This window comes from Bolinopsis microptera, chromosome 9 (genome assembly GCF_026151205.1).
Source record: "Bolinopsis microptera isolate Bmic1 chromosome 9, MBARI_Bmic_1.0, whole genome shotgun sequence".
In the NCBI taxonomy this organism is placed as follows: domain Eukaryota; kingdom Metazoa; phylum Ctenophora; class Tentaculata; order Lobata; family Bolinopsidae; genus Bolinopsis; species Bolinopsis microptera.
This window is the reverse complement of record NC_087080.1, coordinates 10,270,169-10,286,732: the sequence shown is the minus strand read 5'-3', so window position 1 is coordinate 10,286,732 and position 16,564 is coordinate 10,270,169. Positions and strand designations below refer to the sequence as shown.

Genomic DNA, 16,564 nt, shown 5'->3' with positions numbered 1-16,564 from the left:
AGGCAGAGAATCCTCATGCTATCCTCTCGTAGACTATTCAGGTCCAACCTATCTTTAAAAAAAGAAAAAATTAATTAATTCATCTCTCTGGGACGCTGATCAATAAATGCATATTATATATAGTAGTTTTCGGAGGTTATTTGTATTTTATAGACCATCATAATATTTACATTCAATATTTGTCGATTGTTTTCACATTTCTCACTATTCATTATTTCATTCCTAGGTGGAAGTGATGTTATTGAAACTTTGGGCGGCCATAAACTCCTGTTTTGAAAGTTTTCCTCTGTACTTGTATCACTGACCCACGCTTTATAGCATTATACATTGCAGCCCATTTTATATTTTTGTTCGATTCGCTGCACACTTGCATATTTGCTATTTTGTAAAAGTTTCGTATCAAATCAAATCAAATCATCGTCACAGCTCGTACAAAGAGAAGGGGGACTGAGTTAATCAATTATACTCAAACTCATAACCCCATCTTCCCATTATAGCAAAGCTTAACTGCTGTCAATGCTGTGATTTGCCATCATGTTATCTCTGTCACATTCAAGAAATCGGTGAACATCTTTCATATTTTGGTTTTTCGCGGGTATGGCGACAACAGTATCATCATATTATTGGTATTAATTAATTACACTAACCGTATTGACCTGAGCTTGCGTTACCTCTCGTTTACTTTCCAGACGGACTGCAAAGTGGGATAATATCTGTAGAAAATTCGGTTACAGAGAAGGGGAATAACATTAATTGCAGCCATTCTTTTCTGTCATCTCACCACAAATAAAATGAATTGCTCGCTACTTTTCCGGATTCAATCGTTCAGCGTGTCTGGTAATCATAGAGGCGTTGAAATAAAGTTTTAGAGTTAGCTTCATGTTCATGTTATGTGTCCAGGTGAACACAGCAGCACTGTTAACTGTGTAAGGTTGATGATAAAGGGAAGTAAAATATAATGACGTAAGATGGATGAGGGGGTCAAAAAGTGGTTCCGCCGAAATTTCCCATCTCCCGGGTTCACATATTGTAGAAGATTCTATAAGAATACGTTTGACATGATCAGTTCTAATAGCTTGGAGGTGACTCTGATAATACCAGAGTATTTGTATTTTGTAATTGTATTACTACTAGCGAGTACTACTAATTGCATCGCGAGCCTCAAATTTTAACACGAACATACCAAATTTACCAGTGAAGGTCATTACAAGCGCCAAGTAATCTAGATTAGATGCGTGCTCCATGATAAAGTTGTACATTGGGTTATGAAAGGCAATGGTATAACGGCCCGGTCGTCCACTGATAAGCCGGGAGGCGTTGCACATGACAAATTCCCACGTCACACCATGCACCCCCATCTCATCACTCTTAACTCAAGGAGAGGATGATCCCTGGATTGGATTGAACTCATCACCCTAGACTCAATACAATTAAGACAATAATTGCACCTTTGTCTTGCCGGACCAAAATAATCCTGGTAATGAGCTCGATGTGTCACTATTCGCAGCATATAAAAGGTGTTTGGTTGGCTGCAGAGGTAATATAATTTTAGAGCACCGCTTTCATGTTCGGGGCCGTGCCAATGTCCTGTCCCTCTTGGGTAACATTAGAGAAGCGGGCCAATGTCCTGTCCCTCCTGGGTAACATTAGAGAAGCGGGCCCCTTTTTCCCTGCTGTCCAAAGCGAGGATTGGCTACCAGATCCAGGAGTGTAGTTAAATACAGTAGTAATACCATACTCCGAAGGAACTTACAGCTCTCGTTATAGTTGCACTGTTGTCGAGAGGACAGTACCATTAAAGTTTGGGCGGAGGAACCACAAACCCTTCCTGCAATTACACTGCTGCCTGCATGGTACGATTAATTTAGTGCCACTGTAGAGAGGCTTATTTTGGAAAGATGCAGTGGTTTTTTGGTTCTTAACTTTTATCAAAATGGGCTTGATATAATGATATAGAGGTAACTTTAAGTTTCCTGAATTTGTTCTCCGTTTTACATTTTGTTCTCCGTGTTTGGATTTTTTGCGTTTCATGACCGTGAATAACCAGTGATTATGGTACCAGTGCCATAAGAAATAAGAGCTATATGACCCCTCCCGGTTATATAATATAGGTATATTTCTAATGTTAGACTCAGGTATCGAAATTCCGGCCGGTAGTACCTTTTAGCCGGGGCCTCAGTAGATTGGTTAGGCTGGTTAGTCTATACCGTATAATATGTGGCTACAAGATAATCAAGTGCAGTATTACAGCTTCCATTGTCGTTACAAGGGGATTGTCAGGAATTATATATGTCAGAGTGACATGTGTAGAGTATAATAGTAAAGTATGGTAGTTATTACTAGAGTAGGTCTGTAGTACTAGTAGTCCATTGTGAGGGATATATTAACACAGTTTTATTGTGGCTTAAAGTAATTCCCGAGAAGTAACGTCACACGACCGGGTCACGCTGCAGTACATATTACATGTGATGGGAATCTTGGTGTGGCTTGCTCTAGATTTGGTTTCTATTTTGCCTGTATTAAAACTAAGTTGTGTTTCAACTTTTCGATATTGAATGAGTGACCAACTGATGCAAGAAATACTAAAAGTGAAACTAAAGCCTTCAAAGTTTTTAGATCTAAAACAGCGTACAATGAGTGATATTATATATTAACCCATTTTAAACAGGTCCTGAGAGCAAAGAATTATTCTTATAAGTTTATTAGAAATAGAGCCATCCGTATAGGAAATCTAATGGGCTAAATTCATAGTTCATACGTCATGAAAACTGTAAACCGCTTTTATGATTATGTACTAAACAGGGTGAATGAACACGGGGTCTAAGCAGTGACAGCAGAATAAAACCAGAACTTGATATGAACGCCTGCTATGTGTTGTTGTAAGTATTGGTTATTTGTCTTGTTTTTTTTGTGAGCATAGGGTCAATTTTTTACTATAAGTTTGGCTCTGAGAATACAATTTTCGATCGTGGTACAATAAAGGGTCGCTCACATATTACGGAATCCCTTTGGGGCCTGGTTTTAATCCCCCGGCCCTTCTGTGATCAGTTTTACACGCAGCTATTGTTTTAAAATTACACTAGCGTTATCATTTTGAAACCCCTCCCTCCCCCTCAGTGATTACACAATATGTGATCTGATAGACCCCTAACTGGTATTTTATCTCAGGGTCGTGACAGTAGTTCTGAACCTGACTCAGGGTCTATCCCTCGCAAAACGTAATGCAATCATCGAGAATACCTCCGAGGAGTAAGTCTCATAAAATTTATTGTATTTTGGGTCTGTTATAGTTATTTGAAAAAGCTATATACCTTTAATGTTGTTTGACTATGGAAGTCCTACCAAAAGAAACCACAATTCATCCCAATAGGCCGTAATCTTTGGTAATGTTCCAGGAACCGTCACAATTAGTTAAACAGATATTTTCTCAGGGGTGGAATGAGAGCAAGCGAAGAACTGCAAACTCCTCTAAGAGGTTTGAGCGAAGAGATGCAGATGCCTTCTCGCGGAGGCGGACTTAGCGAAGAGCTGCAGATGCCTTCTCATGGAAGAGGTCTTAGCGAAGAGATGCAGATGCCTTCTCGTGGAGGAGGTCTTAGCGAAGAGATGCAGATGCCTTCTCGTGGAGGAGGTCTTAGCGAAGAGATGCAGATGCCTTCTCGTGGAGGAGGACTCAGTGAAGACATGCAGATGCCTTCTCGAGGAGGAGGACTCAGTGAAGAAATGCAAACTCCTCTACGAGGAAAAAACACCGAAGAAAACTTTGTACCTCTCAGAAGAATGAGCGAAGAAGTTGATATGGACGATATAGCACTCCGTGAAATGGAAGCACCATGGGAGACATATGACGTCGTTCCCTTCAAGAGCCAAGCATCTGCTAAGAAAAGGTAATGAAGTTATGATTCAGATGCTGGTTAGAGAATGATAACATTTATAAAAATCTATTCAAGGGTTTGATCCTCTTATCTTCGCTGATCTTAGCAATGTACTTTCACATTGCCGGACCTTAATCTGAAATTGATAATAACAGATACAAAACAAAACGAGACAAAATTAGGCACACACGACAAAAACACAGACACAGGAAAAAGAGAGACACGTTAGTTGACAGAAAAGTGGATTTGTTAGCAATATTCAGGCGTGCTCGCCCGTGGTGGACTCCAAGAAATGTGTAAGTATTTTATACTGAACACAGACTGACCATTTAATTGACCCCATCTCAGAACTTTACTACACTGACACATGCGTAACTGAAAACACCGAGTTTCCGCGCACGACAAGTTTAATATTTATTATCTACAGGCCAGCAAGAGGATAGACTACACTCGAGGAAGAATTTCACTACTTTTTAACATCGTAAGTATTGACTATAGATAAGATGAACAATATTTGGCTTGACAAATTGACACGTGACAGCGATTCTGGGATCTTATTGACCAATACTGGAAGCTTGTTGGTTAATCGCAGTCACGTGTCAAAACAAATATGGGTATCAAATTAATTTATCTATGTAATATCTTATGTAATTATGTAATTATGTAATTATGTAATTATGTAATTATGTAATTATGTAATTATGTAATTATGTAATTATGTAATTATGTAATTATGTAATTATGTAATTATGTAATTATGTAATTGGTGACACCAATTGAATTCAGTCGAAAGATAACTTAACAAATTTCAAAGAATTGCCACAAGGTACTATACATTAGATTAACTTAAGCCAAAAAGCCTCAACTAATGAAATTGCGTGATTATAATAACATCAATTCTTCAGGTACGCAGGATGTACGATTAGCACTGTAATATCGCTAGACGCCGACGATTTAGTTTTACTGCTCTATCTCAGTTGCAATGTGGACTTTTAAATATTATATTGTATAGTAATTGAAACATCATTCTTTTATTTTCAATCGCATTTCGTAAACTTTAAAACTTTTTTCATTTCTCTCGATACACATGTACGACTCATAATTTAAACCAAATACGATAAAATGTGTTATCAATCATAAATGTTATGCATCATCAAAATTCCAAACGATTTTGATACGACAAAACGAAATTACGATTCAAGATTACACCTTTAAAGCAAATACATCATCTCAACTAAATCATCTCTTGATCATAATGAACTGATGATAAAAAGCGGAAGATCAAAACAAGCTACGCAGATCAAAATATAAAATTGAATCTCCTAGATTAAATTGAAAATTATCATCAAAACAACGATTTTCTTTTCTTTTTCTTTTTACTTGGTTTCTCCTCCACTATGACGGGCGAAGCACCTCTAGAGCCTTTAGCAGCTGATAATTGTGACCTGTGAGTGAGTCTTGAGTCTCTGGAATCGTTACTCCGAGCACTAACCTGTCTGCTCCTACTCATCATCGATACATTCCATTCAGATGGAATATCCCCGATGTCTTTCAAAGTCGAATCGTTAGAGGTAACAGACGATTGTCGTTTTATGACTTTGGGTTTTTCGTCGCCAGAGTGAAGGGTTGAACCTGATTTGTCTTCGTCTGTTTCATAGATGACGCGACGAGGTCGAGCTTTGGCGACCTCCTCCTGACTCCTGATAGGATCAAGTTTAGGTCTGGAGCTCACTCTACGAGGTTTAGGTTTTGGTGCGGTGTTTAAATCTTTGCTTTTCTTTTTACCTTTCTTCCCTGATTTATGTTTAGATGACGTGGCAGAAACTGGTGTTGGAGATAGGGGAGCTTGATTGTTTCCAAATTGATCGTTTGAGACAAAAACAGAGCGTTTAGTGTCCACTGATTGGAAGTCAAGATCCATTTTCTGCCGGATGAGCTCTAGTTGTTTTTTATCTTGGAATTCTTTCCTGCGTTTTTCTACCATATCAGATTTGATGTCACGGGCTATGTGAGATGGAAAAGCTTTCAAGGCCCCATCTTTTTCGTACACTTCAACCGGACTCCCCTTTCGAGGAGGAACAATTTCTTTTACCTCTTTTCGAGCTGGAATAGGAAGCTTATCATCGGAAAATGTTGCACTTTCTCTCGAGGCAGCTTTCTCTTTGACTTCAAAATTAGCTTTTGTAGATCTGCGGTGATCTTTGGAAGACCGCTCCCTTTTACGGTCTGTATTGGAATCATCCCTAGAGCGATCCCTTCTACGCTCATTTTTTTGATCATCATTGCCTCGAGAGTTCCTGTCTTTCCTGGAATCTCTCCTTGAATGACGTTCTTCTCTCGACTCCCCGTCAGGGCGTGACCTTCGCCTCTCGCGGCGACGCTTCTCTTTAGGCGCATCAGCTTCACTCTTTACACCGGAAGATTCGTCTCTATGTGCTCTGCGCTTTCTTGCAGGAGCATCTTCATTATCAGAGGAAGCTTTACTCGGTCTTCTACGGGGACGGGGGTTCTCCGAATTTTCGCTTTCACGTCTCTCACGGTCTCCCTCGCGTCTTCGTTTTCTTCTCTCTTCCCTCTCTGCCTCTGATTCATCTTTATGTCTCCTTCTTTCTGACCGTTCAGATCTGTCCTTCTTTCGACGGCGCTTGCTTTCAGAGTTCTCCTGCGCATGTTGTTGTCCAGGTATACGGGAACCAGAAGGTGCTCCATTTTTAATGAGAAGATCGCGCTCACTTTCCACCCCTCGAAAATTCATGTGATCTAGAACACCATCATCAAGGTCAAAATAAGACATTCTGTTCTGGACAAGATTCTCATCAACTACTACCCTCGTTGTTTCGTTTCGTAGGTCTTTGTTGGTAATTTTCACTTCTTTGTCAGACTCTTTTTCAGATAGCTCCTTCTTTCTCCTATCTAAAGTGTTTTGAATTTCTTTGATACTTTCAACCTTGTCTCCATCATCTTTTTTCTTGATATCTTCATTCAAGCTTCTGGTGTAGTTAACGATGGGAATTTCTTTTTTCTTTTCTTGTGGTGGCTCTGGAAAAAGCAGAGGGTTGGTGAGATCAGCAAGTAAGTCTTTCTCAACAGGAATATCGTCGATTGATCGATCTTCGATCGGATTAGATTCTATTCTGGTGGGAGATCGCTTCTTCTTCTTTTTACTCTTCTCAGATTTTTCAGCCCTCGCCCTTTTCTTCTTTTCTCGTTTACTTCGGTGTTCATTGATATCGACAGAAATTGTCTGCAGATAATCATCCAGTTGAGTGACTTCTTCGATTTCTTTCTTTAGGTCCCTGCCCTCTGTATCCTCATGATCACTTATAGTTTCGAGGTTTTTGGACGGAATACCACCTACATGCTCATTATATTCTGCAGGTCCGGGAGGTGATGCTGATGGGGGAAGTACATTAGCAAATATGTCCCTCTTTTTCAATGGCATGTTTTCAAACATGTCTTTCTTTTTTAGTGGTGGTACAGGATCTGCTGATACAGGAGCCTCGATGGAAACACTTGGCTCAACATCAGCAAGAGATTTGCGAGCTTTTCGGACTACGCCTTCAGTTTCCGCGTCAGAGCTAGCTTGACGAAAACGGAGCACTTGAGCCTTTTCTGGTTCACGAACTAGAGGACTAATGATAGGTTCAAATGGTTTTTTAATCCCATCTTTTGGAGCACCAAACTTGTTTACAAAAACAGGAGCAAGAGGCTCGGAGATTTGTGACACTGGCATAAGCTGGGTACCGAGATCGAGAAACGATTCTGCAGCATAAAATCTCTCGTCATAGACGTCTATGTCATCTTGTTCGAGTTTGTTCAATTCCTGTGCCTCTCGGATCCTTATCTCTTCGATAACATTTGGTACTTCTTTTTCATCGTCAAAAGGTTCTAACTCGTTCATCCAAGGGTAGATGTTTTCAAACTTCTGCTGATTAAGTCCATGGGACAGCCTCAGCTCTTGTTTTTCAACCTCTTTTTTGTCCTTCTTTTCTTCCTTTTCACGGCGTTTACGTTCTTTCCTCTCGAGAGCCTCACTTTTAGATTCTACAGATTTACCAGATTTAAAAGATGCAAACGAAAACACTGATTGGGAATCAGGGTCTTTCTTTTGCTTCTTCTTTTGCCCAAATCCAAACAGCGATTTTTTGCTCTTTCTACTGACTTGGGATATAGAGTCAGCAAAATCATCTGGCGATGTCGGTGAATATGTTCTCGACTGAGAAATTGGAGGTTGTACTGGTGAAACAGGTTTGTGATGGGGGATAGGCTCTAAAGGTTCTTTTCTGCCTAATGTTTTAGGGAGGGTTTTACCTAGAGTGGCATCTTTGGGGGCCGTCTCGGCATCAATCTCTTCCTGGGACGGCTGATACGGTTCTGGCGGGAGGAACTGTGACTTTCTTATCATGATTCGGTGAAGCTCGTCGGAGTTCTCAACTTCAACGTCGAGACATTGTGAGTTAGAACCGCTGGATTTGGAGGAAAATCCAGCTTCTTCATCGGCCTTAATCACAATAAATTCATCCTTCTTATCTTTTCTCACGTGTTTTTTATTTCTCTCCTTTTTTGGGGTGTAAACATCTTTCTGCAGCTCAGATTCCGGCTCTTCCGAAGGGTGATGGTTTGGATTGGCATATTGATAGTCGTTGGTACAGAAGGGGCAGGCGAAAACAAGAACGGATCTGAATCTTCTAACAAGGGCATCCCATATCGAGCTCATCTAGTGTACACGCCACCACATCTGCCTGCAAAGGAATGGGATAATTTAACATTTAAAATAAGTGTTTTATGGGGAAGGGTTATTATCCACTTCAGAATAATAAGGGCGGAAAATCCTTTTTTGGTTATTTTTGATGTTCAAATGACGGTATTTTCAGTAAATTTTCGCCATCTATCAATATTAAACTGTAGCGCAGAAAGAATAATATAAGAATTTAATTTGTATTCTCCCTGTAGGTTTGATTTCTTCATTTGATTAGCAGATAGATTTTGAGGTAGATACAGATACAAATACATTAGATCTTCACTATTTTCAGAAATAAAAATACCACAAAGGCGTATAACAAACACAATAAAACAATTATTTTGGGTTGAAAGAATCTTCACACGCAGACGAATTAACTCAGTTAGAAAATCCATAAATGCAGAATATCTTCCCCATTCTCCCTTCATGATAAAGGGCACATCCTACAGTCCCAATCATCATAATGTTATGTTCCAACAGATAACCGATCAGTGCCTCCTTGTTAATAATATATTCGTCTGCCAACATTCTGATGACAACAGGGCATCGGCTCATAGACAGAAGCCATTTTCCCGCGCGAAGTTGAACAAAGAAGTCTAAACCAATGCCTGGATCCAGCGCGGCGATGATGTCTCTATGTTCCTCCGCCATAGCCTGGAGATCGATATTCCATAAAATTTGGAACCTGTGGTGATGAAGATGCCGCAGTCTATCGTTGACATAATCAAGTTTCAGCACATTCTGTTGAGCATCATGGTCAACTTCATCCGAACTGCAGTTTAAAGATCCCCCAGCAACCAAAGTAAGCAGAAAGCCAGCAAAGATCAGTAGATAAAGCATGAAATTATGTAAGTGTATTGTGAGGAGCGGTAACACTAAACAGGCAGCTGAGTAGTAAGCGGGTATTGCAACACTGTGATGGAACACTAAACAGCTGTGTCAGAAGTACAGTCACAGATATTTTAAAACAAAGATTTTCTAATCGAATCCAGCTGGTAGAGTTCAATTAACAGGTACTTATGAAGGTACAAGCAGCTGGTGACTGGTTTGTTTTGACATAAAAGTGGTGTTCTTGACTGTAGCTTCCAGTGTGACTTAAAAATAGTTACCAGGGCCACTGAACTTCAGTTACCATGGTGATTTAACGGCAGTTGCCATGGTAATTGGCAGCTGTACTACAGTTGAATCAGACCAACTTTTTAACACTTACAGCTGTTTGTTATAAGGCTCACTATAAATTAACAAGACATAAACGGAAAGCATGTAAAAGCAAAGGAAGTATTTGAATCAAGAAGATGAAAAACAAGATCACAAATACAGTTGATAAAATAAGAAGTGAGAGGATCGCACCAGCTCAACCACTAAATTCTTTATCCAATAAAATAAGTTTCTAACTTTGCCGAACATCAAGGTGCATCATTGTGTGCCTCTTCTTTCTCAGATTTCTGCTCTGTTTCTTCTAATTCTTCTTGTATTGCGTCTTCTTCAATCTTGTTCTCCTCAATCTTGTTCTGATCCTGGCCGTTCTCCTCAATCTTTTTCTCCTCATTCTTGTTCTCCTCGATCTTTTTCTCCTCAATCTTGTTCTGATCCTGGCCGTTCTCCTCATCTTGTCCTCCTCAATCTAGTCCTCCTTAAACTGGTTATCCTCAATCTTGTTCTCCTCGATCGTGTTCTCCTGATTCTCCTCCATTCCTCCCTTCAAATGTTGATCTTTCTCTTCACTATCTTTTTTGTTTTCTTTTTCTATTTCAACTTCTTTCTCCTTATGTCTTCGATTTTTCTTTTTGCTGGATTTATCGCTACTGCTTGAACTGCTTGAACTACTTTTACGTTTTCTAGATTTGTGTTTTTTGCTTTTCTTCTTTTTTGATTTCTTCTTTTTCTTCTTACTTGAACCAGATGAACTAGAACTGCTGGAGCTTGAAGAAGAAGAAGAGGAACGTCTAAATTTTTCCTCTAGAGCGACAAATCCCTCCCGCTTGTTATATCTCCTATATTCAGGAGGCTGTAAAGGCATGCTGTAGACCGCAACAGCTAGGTTTTTATTCACGGCCCGATCCGATTTTCCCTTCCGACTTTTTGAAGGTCTGTGTTTTTTCATCTTGGCAAGATTCTCTTTCATTGCCGCCTCTTTGGCAAATCTTATCCGGGTTGCAAAATCTAACCGATCCGAATGATAAGCACTTCTCCTCGAGGTGTTTGAAGCAACTGACGGGGCTATGCTCGCAAGGTCGTCGTCATCCTGTTTTGTTGGAAGAACGGATGATTTTTCAAGTTTTTCATATTCCTTGTCGTATGTCTCAACTAAATATTCCACCTCTTGTCTCATCCTAGAATCCATGGGACGGACGCCACTCAACCAAGGATGTATAGCGTTCAAATCAATGGGATCAGGTACAACACGGTGTCCTTGTGACCCGTACTGATTCAACTCATTTACAGCCTTCTCAGTCAACTTCTTGTTCTTCATCTTCCCTGAAAACCTGACAAAACCTCTCCGCTGTTTCTTCGGAGGGGCATCTTCGACCGAGAAATCATAACCACGCTCAATTGGGCGTGAGCGGGCGGAATGATAATCATAGTAGTAATAACCGCTGGAGCAGCAGCTGGTGGCTGGAGTAAAGGGAACTGGAGCTGGAGAGCTGACCAGGGTGGGGCAGCAGGTACTGGAAATAGATCTGAACTTGCGTTTTATTGCATTCCACATTCGTAGGGGGACGAGGATTGAAGTGTGAGTAGTCGCTAGGGGCCTGTAAGATTGGAAGTTTAGCAAGAATCGGTAAACCATCGCGTGCTTCTGTAAACTTTCATTAAGTGCTTCATTTGTTCTCAAAATGCTTCCAATCCTGACGATGATGTGCTATATCGGGCATAGTGCTCTGATGAGGTCGGAATTAGGAACCGACCAGTCTGGGGTTTTAGTTGCTGGAGAAAGTGTTAACTCTGTGTTCTGGAGACTGATTTAACATATCATTGAAAATGATCCGAGGTTCGTTTTGAAGTACCTTTTTTGTAAAAGATTGTGTCTGCTGACTGCTGTCTACTGTCTACTGTCCAAAATCATTAACTAATTTGACTGCATTATCAAGATGTCTATAAGTAAACGTCAGCTATTTGTTCTAGGAAGTACGAACATTAACTCAGGAGTTGGTTGAAATACATTTTTCCAATCGGAGAGTTCATTAATATCCGCTCATTGATATCTGTTCAAATTCTTATAATCTTATAATCAGATCTTTAATTGGAAAAGAATTATGTTTAAGATCATCAGTTGAGTTTGACTAAGCTATCGTCCAGGCTTGTAAAGATCTGAGGAGGTAATAACTGTGTGTTGAGCTGCTAATAATGGCTTAAGTAATCTACTTTACTTAAAGGCTGTTTGCATTGAGGTCTAATTATTTACCGTTCAGTCATTTGAAATTTTTAGCTTCATCAAAGCTTTCGAAAGAACCAATATTAAGATTCGATGGCGTAGTTACAAGAGTAGAGCAAAAGTGATATGCAATTGGCATATCAAACTTAACCAGACACTTGCTGGAGAGTGGAGCACGATTGCACGTGTGAGACAGTAGTTCCCGTATTATCATAAAGGTCTCAATACCGGAGCACAGCAGTTCCCCATTTAAGTCACAATAGTTCCCCACCCGTAGGCCGTATTTCATTTTAAAGGAAGTGCTTAATTGGTTTTTAATTTCTATAGAGGTTGAGGAAATGCTAAATGTAGATAAATGAACCGTTTAAAATACATACCTTCCTCCAAGATTGAAGGTTGACTGACTTCAGTTTTCACTCACATACTTTACATTGCTGAGTGAAAATTAACGTTAATTTTTATAACAGCTGGTCACGTGAAAATTATTTGCTGTTTAATGTAAACAAATTACAAGATGAAATCTGAATATTGTAGGACCATTGAGCATGGAAAGTTTAGTTAGTCCAGTAATCAAATTTATTCATCGATCTACTGATTCACAACCATGTATAAGCCTCCGTGGCCTAATGGCTAAGGCATCGGCCTCCTAAGCCGGGGATTGTGGGTTCGAGTCCCGCCGGAGGTTCACTTTTGTGTTCTGGTTTACACAAGATTTAGAAAATTGAAGATTATTAATATTTTATCTCCACAATACAAGGTAAGGAAATGTACAAGAAGTGATGTGTACAAGAAGTGATGATGTAATCCCATATAGTGATCATATCAAATGTCGTATATTATGAAAATATATATGTTATGAACTTCGAAGTCTGGGACTCCATATTTTATCGTTCGTTCAATTAGCTGCATTGATTACAACATAAACCTTTAAAAGCAACAACTCATGATGATAAACTGTTAAGAACTGTTCATAATTGTATCACTTCCGTGAAGTTTAGGCTAGAAAAGTTGGGTTAAATTTCAATGTGTTTATAACCTGGTTTATGGTTTTATGTTTACTTGAAAGTTAACACCGTAAATGTATCTTAATGTACTGATACATCATACATAGTACAAATTGACATCATTTAGTGCATCCACATGGAGAGTTGTTGTGCATTAGAGCGTTATATATAATATGATATTGATACAGTTCAATTCAACACTTCAAGAGGACGAGGTGGCCGAGTGGTTAAGGCGATGGACTGCTAATCCATTGGGCAATGCCCGCGTGGGTTCGAATCCCATCCTCGTCGATTTTTGTCATCATGAACATTGTTTCTATTTGATTCCTTTATACCTCAAATTTATTGATCGTAATGTAATTATTGATCGTAATGTAATTATTGAGCTCTAATTGAACTTACGTTCGTGTCTAACTGTAACTACAGTACGTATGTATCTCATTTGAATAAGCTAGCGGTGCCACAATACAAATTCAGCTGCTTTAATGTTTTATCACTCAGGACTGTAGACATAGTGATGTTGATTTTTATATGGATTGTTATTTACCTGTCCTGATGAACTACGGAAATACTCATTAAAAACTTTGAGAAAATAACAATAGATCAGAATTAGTCACATGAGGATCACGTGACATGTGTTCTGTCTACTCATCAGATACTCTACATCTCATATCTGCTCTTTGTGATGCGTTTAAACAGATACTCTACATCTCATATCTGCTCTTTGTGATGCGTTTAAACAGGTACTCTACATCTCATATCTGCTCTTTGTGATGCGTTTAAACTTTGATGTGGGAGAAATTTCATTTTTAACTAATTTGAGGTTCATTTCATTGCTGCTACCACTTGAATTGCTGACATTTTCCGGATTTCTCCTATTATTTTGAAATATCACCGCCCTTAAGTTTCTATCAGTTTACTGCTTAGTTCGATTAAACCGCAGATGATGGGAAATCATCCGATTCTTGAGGTAAATTGTAATACATTGTACCTCTAGAATCGTATGTGATCGATGATTGGATGTATTTCTACTGTAAAGTAAATTAAACTGAAATTTTCCAATCTTTAAAGGACACCTTTCCGCCACTTTGCAGACAATGTTATTTCTTAAATCCAAGTCCATAAAATGCACTCACATGACAATTGACATATCAATACACTCGGGACACTTCGATTGCACAAAATGTAAAAAACGAACATGGAATTCAGCGGCATTTCCTGGTCTAGCAGATATCAAAAATTTGGCAAGTAAATGACTTCATCAATAGATCTAGCTACGAAGATTTGGTAGAACAATTCTGTAACAGGTCAGTTCACCTTACTTTCAGATTATGAAATAAGTTCAGTACAGATTAAAATTACTGAAAAACTAGAACAAGCAAGTATAACGAACAAATGATGCTGCAAAATAAAAGAAATAGTGTAGATAGCTGGAATAAATGCAAACTAGGCAGGACAATCAACTAAAAATAAACAGTGAAGTCAATTGGTATAAACCGTGATCTCAGCAGCAATACACGACCACACTGGATACGTTCTAATAATTAATCAATTAGTGAATATGATACACTGTGCTGACTGCTTAAGTTCGAATCAAATCACGTCATTGATAGGGTACCTGTTAATGTGTGTGAACTGGGCACAATTGTCCGTTGGCCTACCTTACTCGGGATTATTACGACGGGTTTATTAACGACCGGTTAAAATAGGGTTCGGGAAAAATATGGCGAAATTGCTCAAAACCCACCACATTTTCCCGGTCGCCATTTTACCGGTGTCCAACCTTTCAATTTTAGATTCAAAAATTTTGTCTCAGATGTAAATTTCCTTATTAGAGATAAGCAAGCAGAAATTTTCGCATTGCTAAAACTTGTGAAACAAGTCGAATTATCAATAATTGTTGAAAGTAGACAGACATAATGACTCGTGGTTAATCAAACTAGATGGAAAATAATTTTTAACATTTGAAGCGTAACAACCAGATCGATATTAAGATAAAGGGAGAGCTGTTTAGTCCTCCAATAAGTTGTAATCATCTTCGTTATCTTCATCTAGATCATCCCTTTCATCAGTTTTAATTAATTTAAGTTTTAATTTAACTGTTACTTTTACTTTGAGTCCTATTTCATTATGTAGAGATAGTCAATACCTAAGAAATTAAAAATTGGCCTATTTAAATCAAATTTGACAATAAGGATATATGACAAGAATTGGGCAAAAATGTGAATTTTTTGCAATTTTAGCCAAATGAAGTCGAAAAACCTACAACAAGTGTCCCAATAGTCTTCTTTAGTGAATATAAGACAACGTTTAAAATATGAGCACCCATACCCCTTGGGAACCCTAAAAGCTGAGTAGGCGGGTTTATTAACGACCGGTGAAAATGTGGTTCGGGAAAAATATGGCGAAATTACCCTAAACCCACCACTTTATCCCGGTCATAATAATCCCGAGTAAGGTATATAAAGTAGAAAGGAGAGGGACCAAACAGACCTACCGCAATGGCCTAGTTTAACCAGAAGTTCGCAGTGTCTTTTATTAGGACGTTTCAATAAAAGGGCCGTTCCAGGGGTCGTCCGAGTCCTCGTCTGTCCTCGGCCTCGGTCAAAAATCGTCCCTCGAACCCGCTGGGCCGTTCAAATAAATTTCGTCTTTAATAAAGACGATATCATTGGGTCGGATACCATGAATTGAGTGAAGAGTAGTGATGAGTAGTGACGACTCTTTACAGCTGCATCGATATGGGGATAATATCGGGCCTCCAAAATAACTATTTTCATGAAGATACTTAATTGATATGGACACGTTCAATGAAGTTTGAGAATATTGGTAAATATTATGATCCTACTGAATGCCACGAAGATATGTAAAATGTGTCACACTATGAAATTATATAAACCCTCTATGCCTATGATAATCGTTTCATCCTCTAGATAAACTTTGTCGCACAACGATATCTTTATTAGACGATAAGATATCGCTTAAATGCGGCCGGCAGTGAGTTGTAAACTTTGTCACATTTTAAAACGTGACAGAGTTTATATGGACCCCTTGTTGCCGTGTTTGACCAAATTTTCGAATTTCAAATTCTTAGGATAGTTGCATATGACTATTATCTACATATTTAGCGACTTTTTTCGTTAAATGGTAGCACCATGTAAACTCCGTCACACATTTAAGAAATTTATATGAGGGATGTTTAATGACATCCTGAAAAGAAATGCCGAATAGTCTAGTATTATTTTGTGAGCTGAATGTGTTTGGAATTGTTCACATACTTCATTGTTATAGGCAAATACAAATACAGAAGGCAGAAATAGGTAAACTTTAACTTTGTCACATACATTTGTATGATATCTCAACATGTGTGAAATTGAGTAAATATTAGTATACCAACTTAAACACCCTATATTACGTACTATGGATCAATTAACAATATTTCAACCACACACCGGTCATATAAATTATTATATGGCAGTGATATGTTAACATTTCAACACCTGAACATGGTAAAAATTTGTAAATTTCATCACAAAAAAATATTATAACTTTATTTGCTATTTGTTGG

At 38.7% G+C, this 16,564-nt stretch overlaps 4 protein-coding genes and 2 non-coding genes across 8 annotated transcripts in view; 4 read left to right on the top strand and 2 right to left on the bottom strand.

Annotated features, from left to right (window-relative positions):
* The window catches only part of LOC134820881 (FUN14 domain-containing protein 1-like), a 103,755-nt gene that overhangs the window by 7,199 nt on the left and 79,992 nt on the right, over positions 1 to 16,564 (top strand). The window lies entirely within an intron of this gene.
* On the top strand, positions 2,808 to 4,928 carry LOC134820657 (uncharacterized). Its single transcript, XM_063831161.1, has 5 exons — positions 2,808 to 2,879; positions 3,169 to 3,249; positions 3,432 to 3,887; positions 4,303 to 4,356; positions 4,781 to 4,928. The coding sequence occupies exons 1-4, from the start codon at positions 2,857 to 2,859 to the stop codon at positions 4,316 to 4,318; spliced, it is 576 nt and encodes a 191-aa protein (XP_063687231.1). The 5' UTR covers positions 2,808 to 2,856; the 3' UTR covers positions 4,319 to 4,356; positions 4,781 to 4,928.
* On the bottom strand, positions 4,914 to 12,428 carry LOC134820656 (zinc finger CCCH domain-containing protein 13-like). The gene is made up of 2 exons (XM_063831160.1): positions 12,370 to 12,428; positions 4,914 to 8,617 (listed from the first exon to the last, which is right to left on the bottom strand). The coding sequence occupies exon 2, from the start codon at positions 8,590 to 8,592 to the stop codon at positions 5,221 to 5,223; it is 3,372 nt and encodes a 1,123-aa protein (XP_063687230.1). The 5' UTR covers positions 8,593 to 8,617; positions 12,370 to 12,428; the 3' UTR covers positions 4,914 to 5,220.
* Positions 10,241 to 11,089, bottom strand: LOC134821387 (protein FAM133-like). Its single transcript, XM_063832129.1, has one exon. It carries the CDS (start codon positions 11,087 to 11,089, stop codon positions 10,241 to 10,243), a length of 849 nt encoding a protein of 282 aa, XP_063688199.1.
* Positions 12,605 to 12,677, top strand: Trnar-ccu (transfer RNA arginine (anticodon CCU)). Its single transcript has one exon. It is a non-coding gene; the product is annotated as a tRNA-Arg (tRNA).
* Trnas-gcu (transfer RNA serine (anticodon GCU)) lies at positions 13,206 to 13,287 on the top strand. The gene has a single exon. It is a non-coding gene; the product is annotated as a tRNA-Ser (tRNA).